Source organism: Neofelis nebulosa, chromosome 3 (assembly GCF_028018385.1).
Source record: "Neofelis nebulosa isolate mNeoNeb1 chromosome 3, mNeoNeb1.pri, whole genome shotgun sequence".
In the NCBI taxonomy this organism is placed as follows: domain Eukaryota; kingdom Metazoa; phylum Chordata; class Mammalia; order Carnivora; family Felidae; genus Neofelis; species Neofelis nebulosa.
The window spans coordinates 70003863-70021596 of record NC_080784.1 but is presented as its reverse complement, the minus strand read 5'-3'; the positions used below and the strand labels follow the sequence as shown (position 1 = coordinate 70021596).

The window sequence follows — 17734 nt, the reverse complement described above, 5'->3', positions numbered from 1 at the left end:
GGCTGGATCCATGCGTGTTCTATTAGATGGAGAGCTCTGTAGCTCCTAATGCTTTCCATACAATGAATTCTCAGCAAAGATGACCATGAGCTCATGGATACTGAAGAGAAGAGAGGCCTTTGAGGCTTGAATAAATAAGTGTCTAGTGAGTAAAAATTTATTAATGATGTCTTCATTTGATATATTTAAGTTAATTTTAAAAATCACCCTATGTGGTACATGTCAACCTGAGTCACATCTATAAAAGATAATCAATAGAAATCAGTTTACTGTTCTGTAATTATATGTATCAATTTATTATGCCTTTTAAAATCAGTGAGCCATTGAGTAATGTTTCCCCAGTTGCCTTCTGCAGTGAGTGACTGATATAATGGAACTGTAGCTGGGATGATGAAGAGTATTTATCCTGGTTTTGGGCACATTATTTTAATATGTGATATCTATCACTTAGCAACATGCAAAATCATAGTCATTAGTACATCTCGGGAGATTTCTGTCTCCAAATTGTTCCTGTAGAAGTCCTGCAAATATTTCACTGTTCTACCTTGTGAATAAATATATATAAACTCTCAATTTAGAGTTACCCACCTATCTATTCCTTGTAGAGGAATTGTTATTCTCCTAAATTTTATCTAATATTTCAGAGCATCTTCAATCATCAGGTTTTTAAATAACAACACTTAGTGAGATATGTCATGTTTGCAATGATCTCACCCATTTAAATACATCTCACTTCTCTGAGCTCCTCCAACATACATGTTTTTTGTCCATTTATTTGCCATCTAATCTTATGCCTCCTAATACATTTATTTTTAAGTCTTTTTTTTTATATCTTGACCAAGTCAAAATATTCTGTGCAGCCTGTATTTAATATTATTAAATATCATAACCTGTTTATTAAGTCAGATCTGAATGATAGTGGGATATAAGTACATTTTGCCTCTTTGTTTGGAACTTTGAGGTATTACAATTCATTGGTTATTGCCATACAAATGAATCACCTCCCTTAGGAAACTTATTCTAATCTATGGAATGGCATCTTGTTTTTGGAAAGGGGAGAAGGGATGAGAATCAAAGGAGAGAAAGGAATGTTGCTAAGATAAACTCTTAGTTGTATTTTAACATTCTTCATTTTTATTCAACAGCTAAATAGGATTAATATGTAGAAAGGAAAGAATGTTACGAATATTGCATGATGTCAGCATATATTTTGAAATGTCACGTGTATTACTGGCCAATCGTATAATAAGTGGGATATTAGAAATAGTACCCCTTTGTAATTCAAAAGAACTGATAATAACTTACAAGAGTGTAAGATTCTTAAGGGCAGTGTTTTCTTAGTGTCTCATTCTTAGCACATAGTAGGAGGAAAAAGGTTCGGCAAATGTTTGTTGAATGGGCAAATGTATGGATGTTTTCTTTCTCAATACCTTTTCTCTGTTATATGGGAGAGTGAGGGAAGCACTTGAGGGATGCTTAGTGAATCTGTTCAACAGAAGCTATTTCATTTAGCGTTTAAACTGAACATATAGAAAATTGATATTTATGTGTATGTGTGTAGATTGGTAAATGTTGTCCATAGCTTTCTCAACTCTAAGTTCTTTGAAGGCATCCTATTCTGTTTTTTCATAGAGCCTAGCACAGTTATTTATATTGGAAAACATTTTGTCAATTCTAAGATGCTGGTTTTTTTTTTTTTTTTTTTTTTTTTTTTTTTACTTGTAAGTATTATTTAGGCATATAAGAACCTCAAATCTTTTCTTGTTTAAGCTATTTCTTGCTAGAAAGTTGTGTTTATAGTGGCTACCAAGTAGTAGTAGATTAATTTGCTCAATAGTATATAATTTGAAAGTTGTCATTGAATTAAATGCTCATCCAAGTTAATCTTAACTGCCAAATCTACCTCTTTAAGCATTGAATTTAGTATTAGGGTTCATTGAATGTCCGTAAACTTTAAAAACGTATTTTGTGATTTTTGATAAATAGGGACAATATTTAATATTTTGTGAACTTGAAAAATGAAGGATCTTCCCTAGTACTTTTGGGTAAATGGTATGGAGTAGTGTTTAATAAAATGTTTCAATGTCTTCTTAAGCGTTCTTGATTCAAATTGTAATCCTGTTTCTCCTGCTCCTTCCATAGCTTCCTGCAGATTTCACAAAACTACACCTTACTGATAGTCTCCACCCACAGGTGACGCACGTTTCTTCTAGCCATTCAGGATGTAGTATCACTAGTGATTCTGGAAGCAGCAGTCTTTCTGATATCTATCAGGTAAGAAGGTCTTTTTCTTGTCATTTGTTTCATTTTTATGTATTCCAAGGAGTTTTGATTCTTAATTGATAGGACCTATAAAGTAAATATATATGTTATATCATGTGTACTTTTAGGTACATATGTTAATGTTAATGTTTGTGCTTCACAGAGACATATAGTATGTCTGTTTGGGGAAATAGAACTACTGTCTAACTGTATTTGCCTCTGCTATTACCAGTTATCAGGATTTTAAATGGAGTGGTTACATTGGAGATGTTTCTCTGGACTTCAAGTATTTTATAAATTTCACTATAGACATATTAGGTTTAGGGCTCTTTCTTGACTAAAACTCTGGGGGAAAACTGCAGAATTATACTACATAGTAAGTTTTTCTTATTAAAGTCTTCAGTATGACGAGGAAGAGGTTATTATTATTGGATCATTAGATTCTTTTTGTTGCATTTTTAAATTAGGTATAGGTTTAGTTATGTGTTTAAAATAAATTCTTATGATACTGATGGATAGAAAAGAAACCAGAACCATGGAATTCCAAAGGTGTTTTAAAAGCAAAATAATTTTAATTGTTGAGGAATAGTTCATTGGCTTAGAATATGCAAATTTTGGAAAAGTGGCTAAAATATGCAAAAAAAGGCACGCCCATCTGTGGGGAGATCTTTAAATACATACTACTAATATGTACTTTTAGATGGTTTCAAACAACAACATAGTATTCAGTTTCCAAAGTATAATTCTTGACTTCATAGGAATTGTGATATGAGATGACCATAGAGGTACCTTTCTTCAGAAACATTATAGTGTTTCAAGATCATTGAAATATTCAGGCAGTGCTAAGTTTCTATTTAAAAAAAAAAAATACTAACAATAATTAAACAATTAGAATACTATCAGGGTAAAACATATTTAAGTTCTAAATTTAGTAGATCTTAGAAAATTAATTTTATTTCAAGGAAGTAATAGGTACACACTTTTCTATAATTCAAGGGTATTGTAGAGAGCTTACTAATAATAGCCACAAATGCAATTATTTGCAGATTCTTGGCTGAATAAAAATTTATTATTTTGCAATAAGAAATATTATCTGGCTCTTTAAGATAATTTTGATACAATATCAAATGCAAAGATAGATACTTTGCATTGTTAACTTATAATACAATTTTTAGGAAGGAATCACATTTTCAGATGTTAGAGGAGGAGAAGGTGCTAGATATGGGTAAATTTGCTCTCCTTCCTCCGCCTGCCAGTACTACCAATTTTTAGAAGTTGATTTTTTTTGAACGTTTACTCGAGTATCCCTTATTCTAAGGCAATGAATGGTATTCCTAAAAGCTGTGCTTTGTAGTAACTGGAATATCATGATGGAGTCCCTGTCTTCTAAACTGTGGGGTGATTATACTCGTTAAAGATCTGCAGTGGAAACACAGCTTGAGGTGGTAGCAGTTACCATTGCTGTCAACTCTATACAAACCTAAGTGGAACTCCTAGAAGGCAAATTTATAGTAAGAATGAAGTAAGTGGTTCATAGAATTTATTGAGGCATATTGTGACTGGAATTCTGGCTTTACGTGTTTAACCCTTGAGTAGGCTAGGATAAGTTCATGAGGAAATTCTTGACGGTACAGAATCTGAGAATCCAGACTGTGGGCGAGAACTCCAAATTGCTCTGACTTGGTCTGCCTGCAGTCTGACTTTATCTGGCGGTATAGATGAAATAGAGGGTCTCTGTGTACTTTGATTGATTTTAGTTGAGTTTCAAGGCTATCCACTTCAAATTTGATGGCAGACATGTAACCTGTTAAGTTTATATCCTTCAAAAGGAAGAATCCAAAGGTGTACCTAAGGTACATGTAACCTGTTAAGTTTATATCCTTCAAAAGGAAGAATCCAAAGGTGTACCTAAGGTACATGTAACCTGTTAAGTTTATATCCTTCAAAAGGAAGAATCCAAAGGTGTACCTAAGGTTTTGTTATTAGCTATATTAAACTTAACATTTAATAGAAATCCCCAAATAGACCATTTCCATTATCTTTAAATCAGAAATTCTTAAGGTGAGAAGAAATCTGACAGATGCACTTGGTTCAGTGACCAGTCTTATATTTGAGTCCTCTACTGCTTTTCTGTCAGTGAAGCAAACAGTTTATTCTGGAACATTTTCAGGGATGGACAACTATCTCCCATGGCAGTCCATTTAATCTTTGTATAATTCTGACTTAGGAGAAGTTTCTCCTAAGTCAGAAAGTTGTCATGTTCAAGTGAGTATAAATGCTTACAAGATGGACACAGGTTGAAATTGAATGCTGTATGCCAGAGAGAAAAAGGTAGAATAATTTTTCTAACAGGATAGGAGGAGAGGAATTCAAAAGCAAAGTGGAATAACTAGCTTTACGAAGAGAAGCCTTCCTCTGTTTCTACAGGTACATATTATTGTGGTGGGTTTGGATTGGGGAGTTTGAGAGTTGAGGGCATCTCTCTGATGACTTCAGTTTTTCCCTCTGAAGAAGTTGAGTTCATTTGTTGAGAGTGGGAGAGTTAGCTGGTCGAGAGTTTTAAGGAGAGAGAAGTTTTGAAATAGATGCTTCAGAGAGTAGGAGAGCAAATTGACTAGAGTAATGGAAGCTCAGTTGAGAGGGTGCCCTCAAATACAGAGTGACTTCCCTCTGCCCTATTAAGTATTTTTTTTTTCTACAGCAAGCACAAAGAAAGCAGAGATTTGGCTGCACCCAGGCCTGGAGTTTTGTTAAATGAGTGTATCACAAAGACGGATGGAGCAACATGCCAACCTCTTTTAACTGCTGAGCTTTGTTTTTGCATGCCTTCTGCCTGGAATGTTTTCTCCTAGCTTGATCCTTTTCTGCTTCGTTTTCAAGTACCATCTTCTCAGAGAGTTCTTTGCTTATTACTGTCTGAAAAGTAGGTCTTGCATTTTGGTTCCTTTCCTGGCTATTCCTTTTATTTAGACTTTTTCCCCCAAATGATTATTGCTTTCTCTGTTCTGTCTGCCTACTAAAATGACAGCTTCAAGAAGATAGGGAATTTCTCTGTCTTGTCTCCATTTGCTCTCTAGAACCAGGAAACTGTGGGCATTCAGTAAAGATATGCCAAATGAATGTGATTGAAATATTGGACTAGGTTTTATAAGCTGAAGGTGGGAAAACTAGACATAGAAGGTAGTAGAGTCTTGAAGACTAAAGATCATGCTTGAGTCGAAAAACGGTTATCTTTGAAACAGATGGAAGCAATTGAAAAGTAGGAGTTTTTTGGCAGTAGAAAACAGAATGCCTAAGTTGGGGATCTGAGACAGTGCAATTCTAGCCATAAGATCTTGGCTACATAGTGTGATTATCAGAGCAGTGGTTTGGTGGACTGGAAATAGTTGTTCAAAAATAGATCAATAGAACAGAGTTCAAGTAAAATGGAATTCATGTGGAAGGATGTAATAAGCAACAGGAATCCTCACACATCAGTGAAGAATGTGATGGATTATTCAATAAATGATCTTTGGGGTGGGCTGGGTCACTTTATAGCCTCACTCTATATCATTATTAAGACTAAATTCCATATCAACCAAAGAGTTAGCAAACTCTTACGGTATAACAATCAAAATAATTTAATAGTTAAAAGATCACTTGAGAGACAAAGATTTAAAGTCAGACCATAACTCATGTAGGCAAATTAATGAGAAAAATACTTGGCTCACCATAAAACAATATTCAAAGGGCAAGAGGAGGTAATTTGCAAAAGAGTACATGCAGATACCTGTACCTTAAGTAAAATCTTTAAAACCTATTAGTAATTGAGTGTATGAGTATTAAATATACTATTTTCCTGTCAAATTAGCACAGGCTTTCTTACTTATAATAAATGTTTACAGATGGACATTCTTACACCTGTTAAAATTATAATTTTTGAAGGGGCACCGGGTGGCTCAGTCAGTTGAGCATCCGACTTCGGCTCGGGTCATGATCTCACAGCTCGTGAGTTCGAGCCCCGTGTCCAGCGCTGTTCTGACAGCTTGGAGCCTGGAGCCCGCTTCAAATTCTGTGTCTCCCTCTCTCTTCCCCTAACCCACTCACATACTGTCTCTGTCTCTCTCAAAAATAAACATTAAAAAAAAAATTTTTTTAATTATAATTTTTGGAAAGAAACCTAACAATTTATACTAAATGCTGTAAAACTGTTCCTGTCTTTTAGGCATAAATGTATTTTAAAGTCTATATTGAAATTAAATAAATTGATGTGTGAAATTAGGAGCAGCATAAATTATAATACACAGGCTAGACTTAGTGCAAGCATTATACTTATTTCCAAATATTTTCATACTTTCTACATATACAGTGAAAACTTGGATTGTGAGTAACTTGTGCAAGTGTTCCACAAGACAAGCAAACATTTCTAATAAATTTTAACTTGATAAATGAGCGATGTATTGCAATATGAGTAGTACGTGATGTCAAATGTCACATGATCACAACTGGGCCAATGGTTCTTGAAAGTCGCTTTGATATATATGAGTGCTTTGGGTTACAAGCATGTTTCCAGAATATGAATTATGTTCGCAAACCAAGGTTTTACTGGTTTTCTAGATAGTTCCTACTTACTTGTCTTGGTTAAATTATCATCAGCATTAGCATTCAATATAGCCTTCTACTAGCCTAAATTTATATCGGGGTCTGACTTAGGTGCTATGTGTATGTACGTTTGAATTCTGCACGAAATTTATTTACATCAAGAATGATTACTAAGCAACCCTTTTAAAAATGTGGGGATATGCCTGTATACTTCATAAGCAAAAACTTTTTTTTCGTAAATGGTTTTTAAGTACTCGATAAAACATGTAGAAGTTATTTTTATTTTAGTTAAATTAACACTTCACTGGAGCCTTCATGGCATTTGATATTTCCTCAAGTTTGTCATTTTCTTGATATCCTTTATATAATATATGAAATCGCTTTTGATTTCAGTAAATCATAGAGCTTTTGGCATTGATCTGAGACTATTACTAGTTTTTTTGAGAATATTACTATTTAACTATAATGTACATCCAAATCTATATTAGGCTATACATGTGGAAAGTAAATTAATTTAGGACAGGAGTTATTTGCCTGACTGAATTATGTAAGCCTTTCTTCTTGTTCCTGAGACAAATATAATCAGATACTTTTAAACTATAAAGTGCCTGTGTGCCTATCTTTATCTAGAATAAAAGGGTTTAAAGACTAGCATTAATCTTGTAATACGGTTTGGAGGAAGCTATAAAGTAGCAAATGTTTTGTTTATGTGTATATACAAATATATTTATTTAAAATTTTATGTGTTGTGACTTAGCAAAGCAGAAAACATTTCATTGCTTTGTTATATTTTAACTGTGTTTTTGGTAGAGTTGACACGGTGTTACATTGGTTTCAGGTGGATAACATAGCGATTGGACAAATCAATAAGTTGTGCTATGCACACCACTAGCATAACTACCATCTTTCACTCTATAAAGTTATTATAGTACTATTGACTGTATTCCCTATGATGTAGCTTATTCTCATAACCCATTCATTTCGTAACTGGAAGCCTCCCCTTCACCCATTTTTCCCCATTCCTCCCACCACCCTTTCCGCTGGCAGCCGCTAGTTTGTTCTCTGGTTTTATAGGTCTGTTTCTACTTTTGGTTTGTTTATTCAATGTTTTTGTTTGTTTTTTTAGATCCACATATAAGTGAAATGATGCGGTATTTGTCTTTCTCTGACTTACTTCACTTAGGTCTGGGTCCTTTCACTTAACCCTCTAGGTCCACCCACGTTGTTGCAAATGGCAAGATCTCATTCCTTTTTATGGCTGAATAATAATCTTGTGTGCGTGTGCATGCGTGTGTGTGTACACCACATCTTTATCCACTTATCTATCGATATACACTTGGATTGCTTCCATATCTTGGCTGTTGTAAATAGTGCTGCAATAAACATGGGGTACATATCCCGTTAGATTAATGTTTTCATTTTTCTTTGGGTAAATACCCAGTAGAATTATTGCATCATATAGTATTTCTATTTTTAATTTGTTAAGAAACCTCTATCCTGTTTTGCACAGTGGCTGTACCAATTTACATTCTCACCAACAGTGCATAAGCGTTCCTTTTTCTCCACATCCTTGCCAGCACTTGTGGTTTTGTTTTGTTTTGTTCTTGTCTTTGTGATTCTAGCTATTCTGACAGGTATAAGGTGATATTTCATTGTGGTTTTTATTTGCATTTCCCTGATGATTAATGATTTAGTGATTTTCTTTATGAAGATAGTCTATTGAGAAAACTGGGCAAAGTATTATAGTGCAAATCATTTAGTAGTTTGTATTCATCAGACCTGAGTTTAAGACCTAACACAATTACTAGGTTTGGTTTTGTTTGCATTGAACAGTTTATTTGATTTTCCTAGTGTTTTCTCATCTGAAAAGCAGGGGTAATAATCCTAATTTGCTGAATTGATGTGAAGATTTTTATGTGTATGGTAGTCATTCAGTATAGGATCACTATTCTTATAATTGTTGTATGAGCCATTTAGCCAGAATTAAATGGTTGCAATTAGTCTGAGTGACAGTTTTTTTTTTACAGTAAGTAAGGGGTTGCATTATTTAACAGAGCTTTGGTTTTTTGACAAATTCTGCTGGTACAAATTGTGCGTAAGCTTCACTGGTGAGATGGGGAGAGGTAAAGATACACAAATGCTGATATAAAAAATGTGTTCCCTTGAGGAAGGGACTGTCTTTTGATGTGGCCTGTAATTGGCATTCTTTTCTTTCCCCTTATTCGATCCAAGAACAGTGGTATGAGTGGGAGGATATAACTCTACTGATAACACTGGGGTCATAGAGGTTAAGTAATTTTGCTAAAGTCACATAATAAATGGTAGAGCTGAGATCTGAATTACTAAACTGTGAGTTTGTTTATTTAGCAAATGTAAATTCAGTAACTACTGGGTTCTAGGCACTCCTCCTAAGTTTAGTACACTTCTCCTGTAGACCAGTTGGTGTTTGTTCAGTAAACATTTCACTCCAGTCTCCAAAAGTTTTATTGTTCATGAAACAGTAGTATTATGGCATTAGTAGACTCCTAAAAAAATTGTTATCAAGTTCTATTTAAAATTTATTATTAAAAGAAATTCTGGAAGGGCACCTGCCTGGCTCAGTCAGTAGAGCCTCCAACTCTTGATCTCAGCGTTGTGAGTTCAAGCCCCATGTTGGGCCTACAGCTCACTAAAAAAATAATAATAATAAAATAAATAAATAAATAAATAAATAAACAAAGGAATTCTGTAGTGTTTTAAAATATAATGGATATTTATTTAGAAAAATAATCTAAGTTACTGGTTTAGTGAGGGTTATTTCATGAATGATTTAAGAATGGAATACACATAACAGAGATAGAAAACAACTAATGACCGTTAACACAAATGGGGTGGAAGGTTCAGTTGTGGAGAGATTAATCCAATTCAGATTTAAAAGGCTTTTTGTTCTGGGACACCTGGCTGGCTTAGTCAATTGAGCATGGGGTTCTTGAGTTCAAGCCCCATGTTGGGCTTAGAGCTTACTTTATTTAAAAAAAAAAAAAAAAGAAGAAGGAGTCTTTTTGTTTTATTTAACACTTACATATAATTCACTTAAATGACAGTAATGATTTCTTTGGAATGTTACAAAATATATTTTGTATCTCTTACTGTATTTTAGATGTTTAAAATTTAAAGAAACACTATAAGCTATATAACTATATTATTTAGAAGTTTTTTATTTTTATTTTTTATTTCTGTCTCTAGTAGTCCCTTCTTCAATTTCAGCTAATATTAAAGAATGTACATACAGAGGGCTGATTGTATATTTGAAAATATAAGATGATGAATAATAATCTTCAATGTTAAGGTGAAACTGGGGTGAAAATGTAAACATAGCAAACATTAGCAAATTGTCACATTTCTAGACTTCAGAAATAAGGCTGTGATAATAACAGTATTGGCCTAATTTCTCTGATCACAGGCTTGGCATAATACATCATGTCAAGTTCTACTTCCGTTTCATTCTAGAATCTAGAGACAATTCTGTGAATTCTGAATTTAAATTAGGAGATGTGTTTCTGAGTGTGCCACAGTTAATTCAGTTAGGCAGATAATTCCTGTCCTAAATTAATTTCCCTTCCACATGGATAGCCTAATATAGATGTAGATGTATATTATAGCTAAGTAGTAATAGTCTCAAAAAAACCCCCAAAAAACTAGTAATAGTCTCAGAACGATGCCAAAAGCTCTATGATTTACTGAAATCAAAAGTGATTCCATATATTGTATTCTGAACACAGTTCATAAGAGATTATTTTCATTTTTTAAAGGATATCAAGAAAATGAGCAAACTGAGGAAATATCAAATGCCATGAAGGCTCCAGTGAAGTGTTAATTTAACTAAAAGTAAAATAACTGCTACATATGTTTTATCGACTACTTGAAAACTGCAAGCCTACAAGGCCTTACTGCTCTCCCACTGCTCTGCTGATAATGGTCTTAACCCAAGCAGTAGTATTTACTAAGGCCATTATTTAAAGAGCTTTTGTAGATATTAGGTTTTCCATTTTTTTTTTTTTTAATTTTTTTTTTTCAACGTTTTTTATTTATTTTTGGGACAGAGAGAGACAGAGCATGAACGGGGGAGGGGCAGAGAGAGAGGGAGACACAGAATCGGAAACAGGCTCCAGGCTCCGAGCCATCAGCCCAGAGCCTGATGCGGGGCTCGAACTCACAGACCGCGAGATCGTGACCTGGCTGAAGTCGGACGCTTAACCGACTGCGCCACCCAGGCGCCCCTAGGTTTTCCATTTTTAATTATTCTGTCTTCATTAAGTATTCTTTATTATTTTCTTAAATTTTTTTTTTAGAACGTATGTATTTTAGTTTAGGAAATTGTACCTAAAGAACTAAAAATGTCATTAAAATTATTTTGTTAAACTTATAAAATATTAATACCTGTTTGTATTGCTTCAAAGGTAGGATTAAATGTTATGTTCTGCAGTATAAACCAAGACTTGAGAAAGGTAAAGCTTTGATAAGAATGATAAAATTTTTCTTTAAATACCCAGTTAATGGGGCGCCTGGGTGGCTCAGTCGGCTAAGCGTCCGACTTCAGCTCAGGTCATGATCTCGCGGTCTGTGAGTTCGAGCCCCGCATCGGGCTCTGTGCTGACAGCTCAGAGCCTGGAGCCTGTTTCGGATTCTGTGTCTCCCTCTCTCTCTGACCCTCCCCCGTTAATTCTCTGTCTCTCTCTGTCTCAACAATAGATAAACGTTAAAAAAAAATTAAAAAAAAAAAATTAAAAAAAAATAAATAAATACCCAGTTAAATTAAAAAAAAAAAAGTATAGATCCCTATATAAGCCACATTCATATGTAATATCTGTTGTAAAGAGATAGATTAGGTTGTGGTTAAGACTGTAGAGACAGAATTCCTAGGTTCTAATCTTTTTTTTTTTTTTAATGTTTATTTATTTTTGAGAGAGAGAGAGAGCGCTGTGCAAGCAGGGGAGGGGCAGAGAGACAGGGAGACGGAGGATACAAAGTGGGCTCTGCCTGTCAGCGCAGAGCCAGATGCAGGGCTCGAGCTCACGAACCATGAGATCACGCCCTGAGCCGAAGTCAGACACTTAACTGACTGAGCCACCCAGGTGCCCCCCAAGGTTCTAATCTTGATTCTGCAATAATTTCCCTTTACGAGAATGTTTGAAGAATAATAAAAGTCAGTAATAACACTTCATAGGATAGTTTTGAAGATTAAATGAGTTAATACATATAAAACAGAGCAGTTCCTGGCACACTGTAAATATTGGGTGTTGGATGAGGAGGAGGAGGAAGTTCAGCAGTTTATATTTTTATCTTTCACTTTTAATAAATGTTTTTGCCTATTCTTAAAAATAAGACGGCCTTTAATGTCTTTGAAAACCACGTGAACTACAAGTTATTTGAAGTTAGTGAACTTTATAATACATGTTTTCTAGGAAGTTCATGGTTTTTATAACAGACTTTTTAAGAGTTTAATATTTTATCTGGCAAAACGTGATGTTCAAGACTTTCATAGCTTAAGCAGTTAGTAAATTTTGGGTATAATGTCAAGTAAGGTTGATATGATAACATTCATATATATTGTGGAGATGATAATCACAGCAGGCTATAGAATGACCTGAATAGGATAGCTGTCCTAGCCTTGAGATAGCCCAGGAGAAAAGATCATTTTGAAGTTCGTGACTCTAATGACTAACATTTAAGTACTTGATTACTTGAAATTTGATTGGTGATAAGGTCACCTTGTTGAGGAATGAAGAATGTGTTACATGTAGGCATATGGTCTTTTAATATTTTTTGGTGATTTATAATTGGAGAGTGGACATTGGTATAATCAAAGTAAATGTTAATGTTTTGTTCACATACTTATAAAGTTATCTTTGATTTATGCTTCACTTTTCCATAAAGACCACCTAATAGGAAAGAAGTTGTTGAGTCTTCTTGGCATTAATAAATCTACACCTGTTCTTTTGGAGAAGGAATTGCTCAGAATCAGTTATTACCCTTAGGCTCTTAGCTTAAGCCATTCTCTTTGAAAAATGGAGTGAAAACAAACAGTGTCTTTTTCTTCTTTATTCTACTGTTTCAGGAGCATATGACAGCTCAGATAAGAAATCAGAATTTTTGAGATAAGATCATTAATCCCAACTAAAAGTTTAATAGGAGATTAAATCACTCCTGTTTTCTATAAGTGATTCTTCTTACATAGTGCCTAGTGCATAAATATTTGTTGATATTGAATACATGCTTAGTTACAGACAAATCAATATACTAAAATTTTAATATTTCAAACTAGACTTGCTCTTATTTCTTTTGGGTACAAAAAGACTTGCTTAAAATAATTTTTAAAAATTATTTTGGTCTGTTTTAAGGCCACAGAAAGCGAGGCTGGTGATATGGACCTGAGTGGGTTGCCAGAAACAGCAGTGGATTCTGAGGACGATGATGATGAAGAAGACATTGAGAGGGCATCAGATCCTCTGATGAGCAGGGACATTGTGAGAGACTGCCTAGAGAAGGATCCAATTGACAGGACAGATGATGACATTGGTAAGTTTGGATAAGAAAATGAATTTAAGAGCAATTTAAAATATTTAGGGTAAAATGGCCTGATAAAATAGAGCCCAAGAATAGCAGGCTTTAAAAAGTCATTAATTTATAATTTTCCCTTGCATAAGCAGTAGCATTTGTTGAAAAAAAGTTTAAAGAATCAATTTTATTCAATCATTATGTTCTGAAGTCTACAAATGATAAAACTTCTCATAAAACTCTACCACATGAGCCCCTTCTCAGCTTACTTTATGACAAAAAAAAGAAAAAAGTAGTCTTCCATATAATGTTATTCCTATTATTTTTCTTGTGAGCACTATTCCTATTAAGCTCACGTTTTCTGTATGTAAATACCAGTCAATGACAACTGGTAAAATTGCCATGTAAATGACTTTGCTTTTACTCTGGTTCCATCTGAAGATGGGACTGAGTGGAAAACTTAGTAGTATATGAGCTGCGGGGGGTTTAGACTTTCTTTAAGTGCATCCTAAGGTTAGAAATCCAAGTGGCTTTGTATCTGTTTTCCCCATCCTTGAAGTTTCCGTTACCCACTTTCCCATCAGAATAAGAGTTGACTGTATAATAATGATTTAGTGTTCAGGTACGCCTTCTGCACTCAGGCTTCTTCCTTAGAATGCTAGGAGTCAGGGCAACTTCTGTAGAGCGCCTTGTGTCCACCACAGGTCTGGAATCTGTAAGCACCCTTGCCTGAGCCCAGATAATCTGTCCTACCACTCTCCCAACTCTTTTTGGCTGATATATATTTGCAGACAAATTCAAGGAACTTGCTGTATTGGGATTAGATATAGGACAGTATGGGCATAGTTATAAGTGGCTGGTTGCATGTGTTGTGAAGGAAACAAACATGATGAAGAAAATCTTTTACCACCTACTCTATATACATACGCTAGAAAATTAAGGATGAAAAACCAACAACTTGTATTAGATATTTAAAATACAAATTTAAAATTTATAGGATTGGTAAGCATTTATAGATGAATATACCATGTTGGTAACCATTCATTCATGCAGCTAATGTGATTAAGCACCTTCTATGTACTGAACCTTTTTTTAAGTCCTGGCAACTCAGAGGGGAACAGGCAGGTAAGATCCTTGCTCTCTTTCAGTCTGAAGAATAAAGTGGGGATTAGGGAGTGATGGAGGTTGAGGAATGAACAGAATGGAGCCTATTTTAGGAGGAAATGGCTGGTAATGTCCTTTTAAAGGGCTCAGACATGAAGGAAGTGAAAAGGGGAGCCACCTATGCCTGTGGCCCCCAGTGAAGAAATGTGTTCTGTGTTAACCCTTTCTGGATAATTTTTGCTGGAGTAAGCACTTAAAGGCTTCACAGATACCCATCCCTGACTCTAGCCCATTTCCTTCTCTACCACCTGCACTCCCGTTCCAAAGGTGCTGGCAGTTTGCAAGTCTCTTGAGGGTTCTGCAGCATAAATTAGAGTGGTTCTATTTTACCCACTGAAAACATTGGGTTTCACTTTCTCATGTCTAATACCACATACACATTCATTTGATTTGCAGTGTCCAAAGTTGTATTACACTGTCCCATTCTCTTTGTCCTTGTCGACTTCTTTTTAAAAATGTCCTTAAAGAGAAAGTGAAATTGGAAGTGTATTCAGTTTGCCATCTTACTCCAGAATCCTTGCTCATAGGTTGTTGTTGTTGTTTTTTTTTAAATAAGATTGAACATTGCTTATGAACAGATTGATGTGGAAATTATTCTTTTGTAAGTTAATGTATCTTCTTTTTTGAATATGTTCATTTTAGTACAGTTATAGAAGAAAATAATTATTAAAATCATACAGCATATCATTCCTGGAAATTTAAGATTTTTCACTTCATATCTGAGAAGGTATCTTTTCCAGAATTTCTGGAAAGCAAATGCTATGCTGATTCCTTCAAAAGAATACAAAGCGATCTTTTTTTTTAAATGTGCTTGTTGATATAGCCTCCAGTGAATAACATTTACTTGAATGCCAATTCACTTGCAAGCAGAGATGATTCTGATGCTTGCTCCTATCAAATATACTTTTATTTAAAATAAAAAACCATTATTATTAAAGTTAAAGCCTTATGAGTGTTGTTTGCTCTACAAGAGATCTTGGAAGAGCTTATATTCTGTCTCCTCAAGACAAAACCACATGTGAGCACTTTTAGCTTTTTTGCTGTTACTCTTGTTAAATCTAACTGATCTGCCAGTATTTAGTTACAACAGATACCTTTCATAAAAACTACAAACTTCTAAATGATGCTCTCTCTGGATGCCTCTGTTCCTAACCACCTTCCTCTAACCCCATGAAATAGAGAAGGAATGGTGTGTTGGGAGGTGGGGGGTGGGCAGAATCAAAGTTGAATCAAATGAAATTGCTAATATATTTTAAAAGCTGCAAGAATTAAAAAAAATGCTTTGGGGTTCCCATAGATTCTTGGGTGTGTGTACCTTTGTTTCAATACTTTGAAGGAAAAGACTTTATTCCTTTTTGCTCTCTAGCTCATAATTCTGTAGGTACTCAGTTATCAAATGGTTGTGAATTTAATTTCTTTTTTGAGGCCTTTACACATTAAGGTAGAGACCTACTTTTCAAAGATCCCTTCCAAAGAGTTCTTTTTTCTCCCCTTCAATATAGCACCAAAAAAACAAAAACAAAACTCCACGGATTTTTCAAAAATATCTTAATAGTAACCAGTTTTTATACAAAATTAAACCAAGCAAATAAGCTAATTTTTATATTGACATCGCTTGCGGTGTCTGTAAGCTGATTATCTGGCCTTTCTTTGTGTCACATTGACTAGAAAAAAAGTGTTTAAAAATGTCTTTTTTCAGGGCGCCTGGGTGGCTCGGTCAGTTGAGCATCTTATTCTTGATTTCGGCTCAGGTCATGATCTCAGAGTTTGTGGGATCAATCCGTGTGCTGTCAGCAGGGAGTCTGCTTGGGATTCTTCTTTGCCCCTCCATCCCTCAAAATAAACTTTAAGGAAAAAAGGTCTTTTTTCATAAACAGAAATATTCCTTTCCTAACAAAATAAAATATTATTAATTAATGTATTATTCTAATAGATTCTTCCAAGCAACATAGAAGAAAGTAGTCCTGCTTCTTCAGTCCATGGCTTCTTCTTGCCATGTTCTAGGAACTGTCTTTTACTCATTCCAGGCCCTGAACTCTTGACTAACCCTAATTGCTTGAACTCTGTATGATCCCTGTGGCATTACCAGAGTTTATGTTGAGCCCCTATAGCCAAATGCTCCTGTTTTATATTCATTTTGTGAAGATTAGTGATAGAAATTCTTTATTGTTTTAATTGCACTAATTATCCAGTGTAATAAATACAGGTTACTACAAAACCAGCAACACTGTTGTTGGATCTTTGGGAGACTTAACTCTTAGATACCATCTGGTTAAGCATTTATTTATTTTTAGTTTTTCAGCTGAGCCTAGAGTATTATGTACATTACTATCATCAGATCTTTTCTGTCTTCTTTATTATTTATCCATATTATATGTGATACACAAATATTTTCTATCCTGTCATATTTTTTTAAATCTTAGTCATTACTCCTGTATCACAACTTGATTTCATAACCCATTAATGGAGCAGGAATCTTCCAAAAAGCAAGAACAATGTCTATGCAAGGCACTTCAAATCATTTTAGCAAGTATTAGTAAATATATTTTATACTTCATATACTCATATTCTTCAATCATATATGTGGTCGTAATTTGACTTATTGTCTATTATGTTGTGTCGTATTATGTTGAATTTAAAACATTTCTGACTTCTGGTCTCATATTCTTCTTAAGACCATGAATCTTCACTTGTCCAAGGAAATTTAGTATTATTGGGGGAGGAGGGGGAAGAAAGCAAAATGTGTGTTCTATAGGTAATTTTTTATTACCTTATGGTGAGGGGTAGGGCAGTAATAGCTGAAGAAAACAGAGGCTTATAACTGCAGAACTAACAGTGATATACTAGCTTTTTCATTTGTTTTTTTGCTTCAGATCAAAAGGTCAGTGTGTTTGTAACACAATGATTGTTACCTCCCATATATAATAGATAATTGCAGTGGTATTAAAAATTGGTTTATTGCTGTCCCAAGGAATAAATATATTTTATTTATATGACCCAAACACACCCACTCCTTCCAGAAATAAAAGTTTCACTAAACAGAACTTATTCTATAAGTTATGTGCTTTGATTCTCTTCTTGTTTTTAAAATGCTGGTTTTAAAAAAAAAAAATTGTTGGTTGCAACAGTATATTGATTTCCTGGCACATCAGTCTGGGTAAGGTTGAAGAACACTGTCTTCTTGGACAGA

General features: G+C 34.5%; 1 protein-coding gene across 16 annotated transcripts in view; it reads left to right on the top strand.

Moving 5' to 3' along the window:
- The window catches only part of RAPGEF2 (Rap guanine nucleotide exchange factor 2), a 249805-nt gene that overhangs the window by 194633 nt on the left and 37438 nt on the right, over positions 1 to 17734 (top strand). For all 16 annotated transcript variants that reach the window (XM_058721011.1, XM_058721007.1, XM_058721006.1 and 13 more), the window contains 2 exons: positions 2143 to 2274; positions 13224 to 13401. In XM_058721011.1, the coding sequence (XP_058576994.1) occupies positions 2143 to 2274; positions 13224 to 13401 (310 nt within the window). The remainder of the gene's footprint in view (positions 1 to 2142; positions 2275 to 13223; positions 13402 to 17734) is intronic.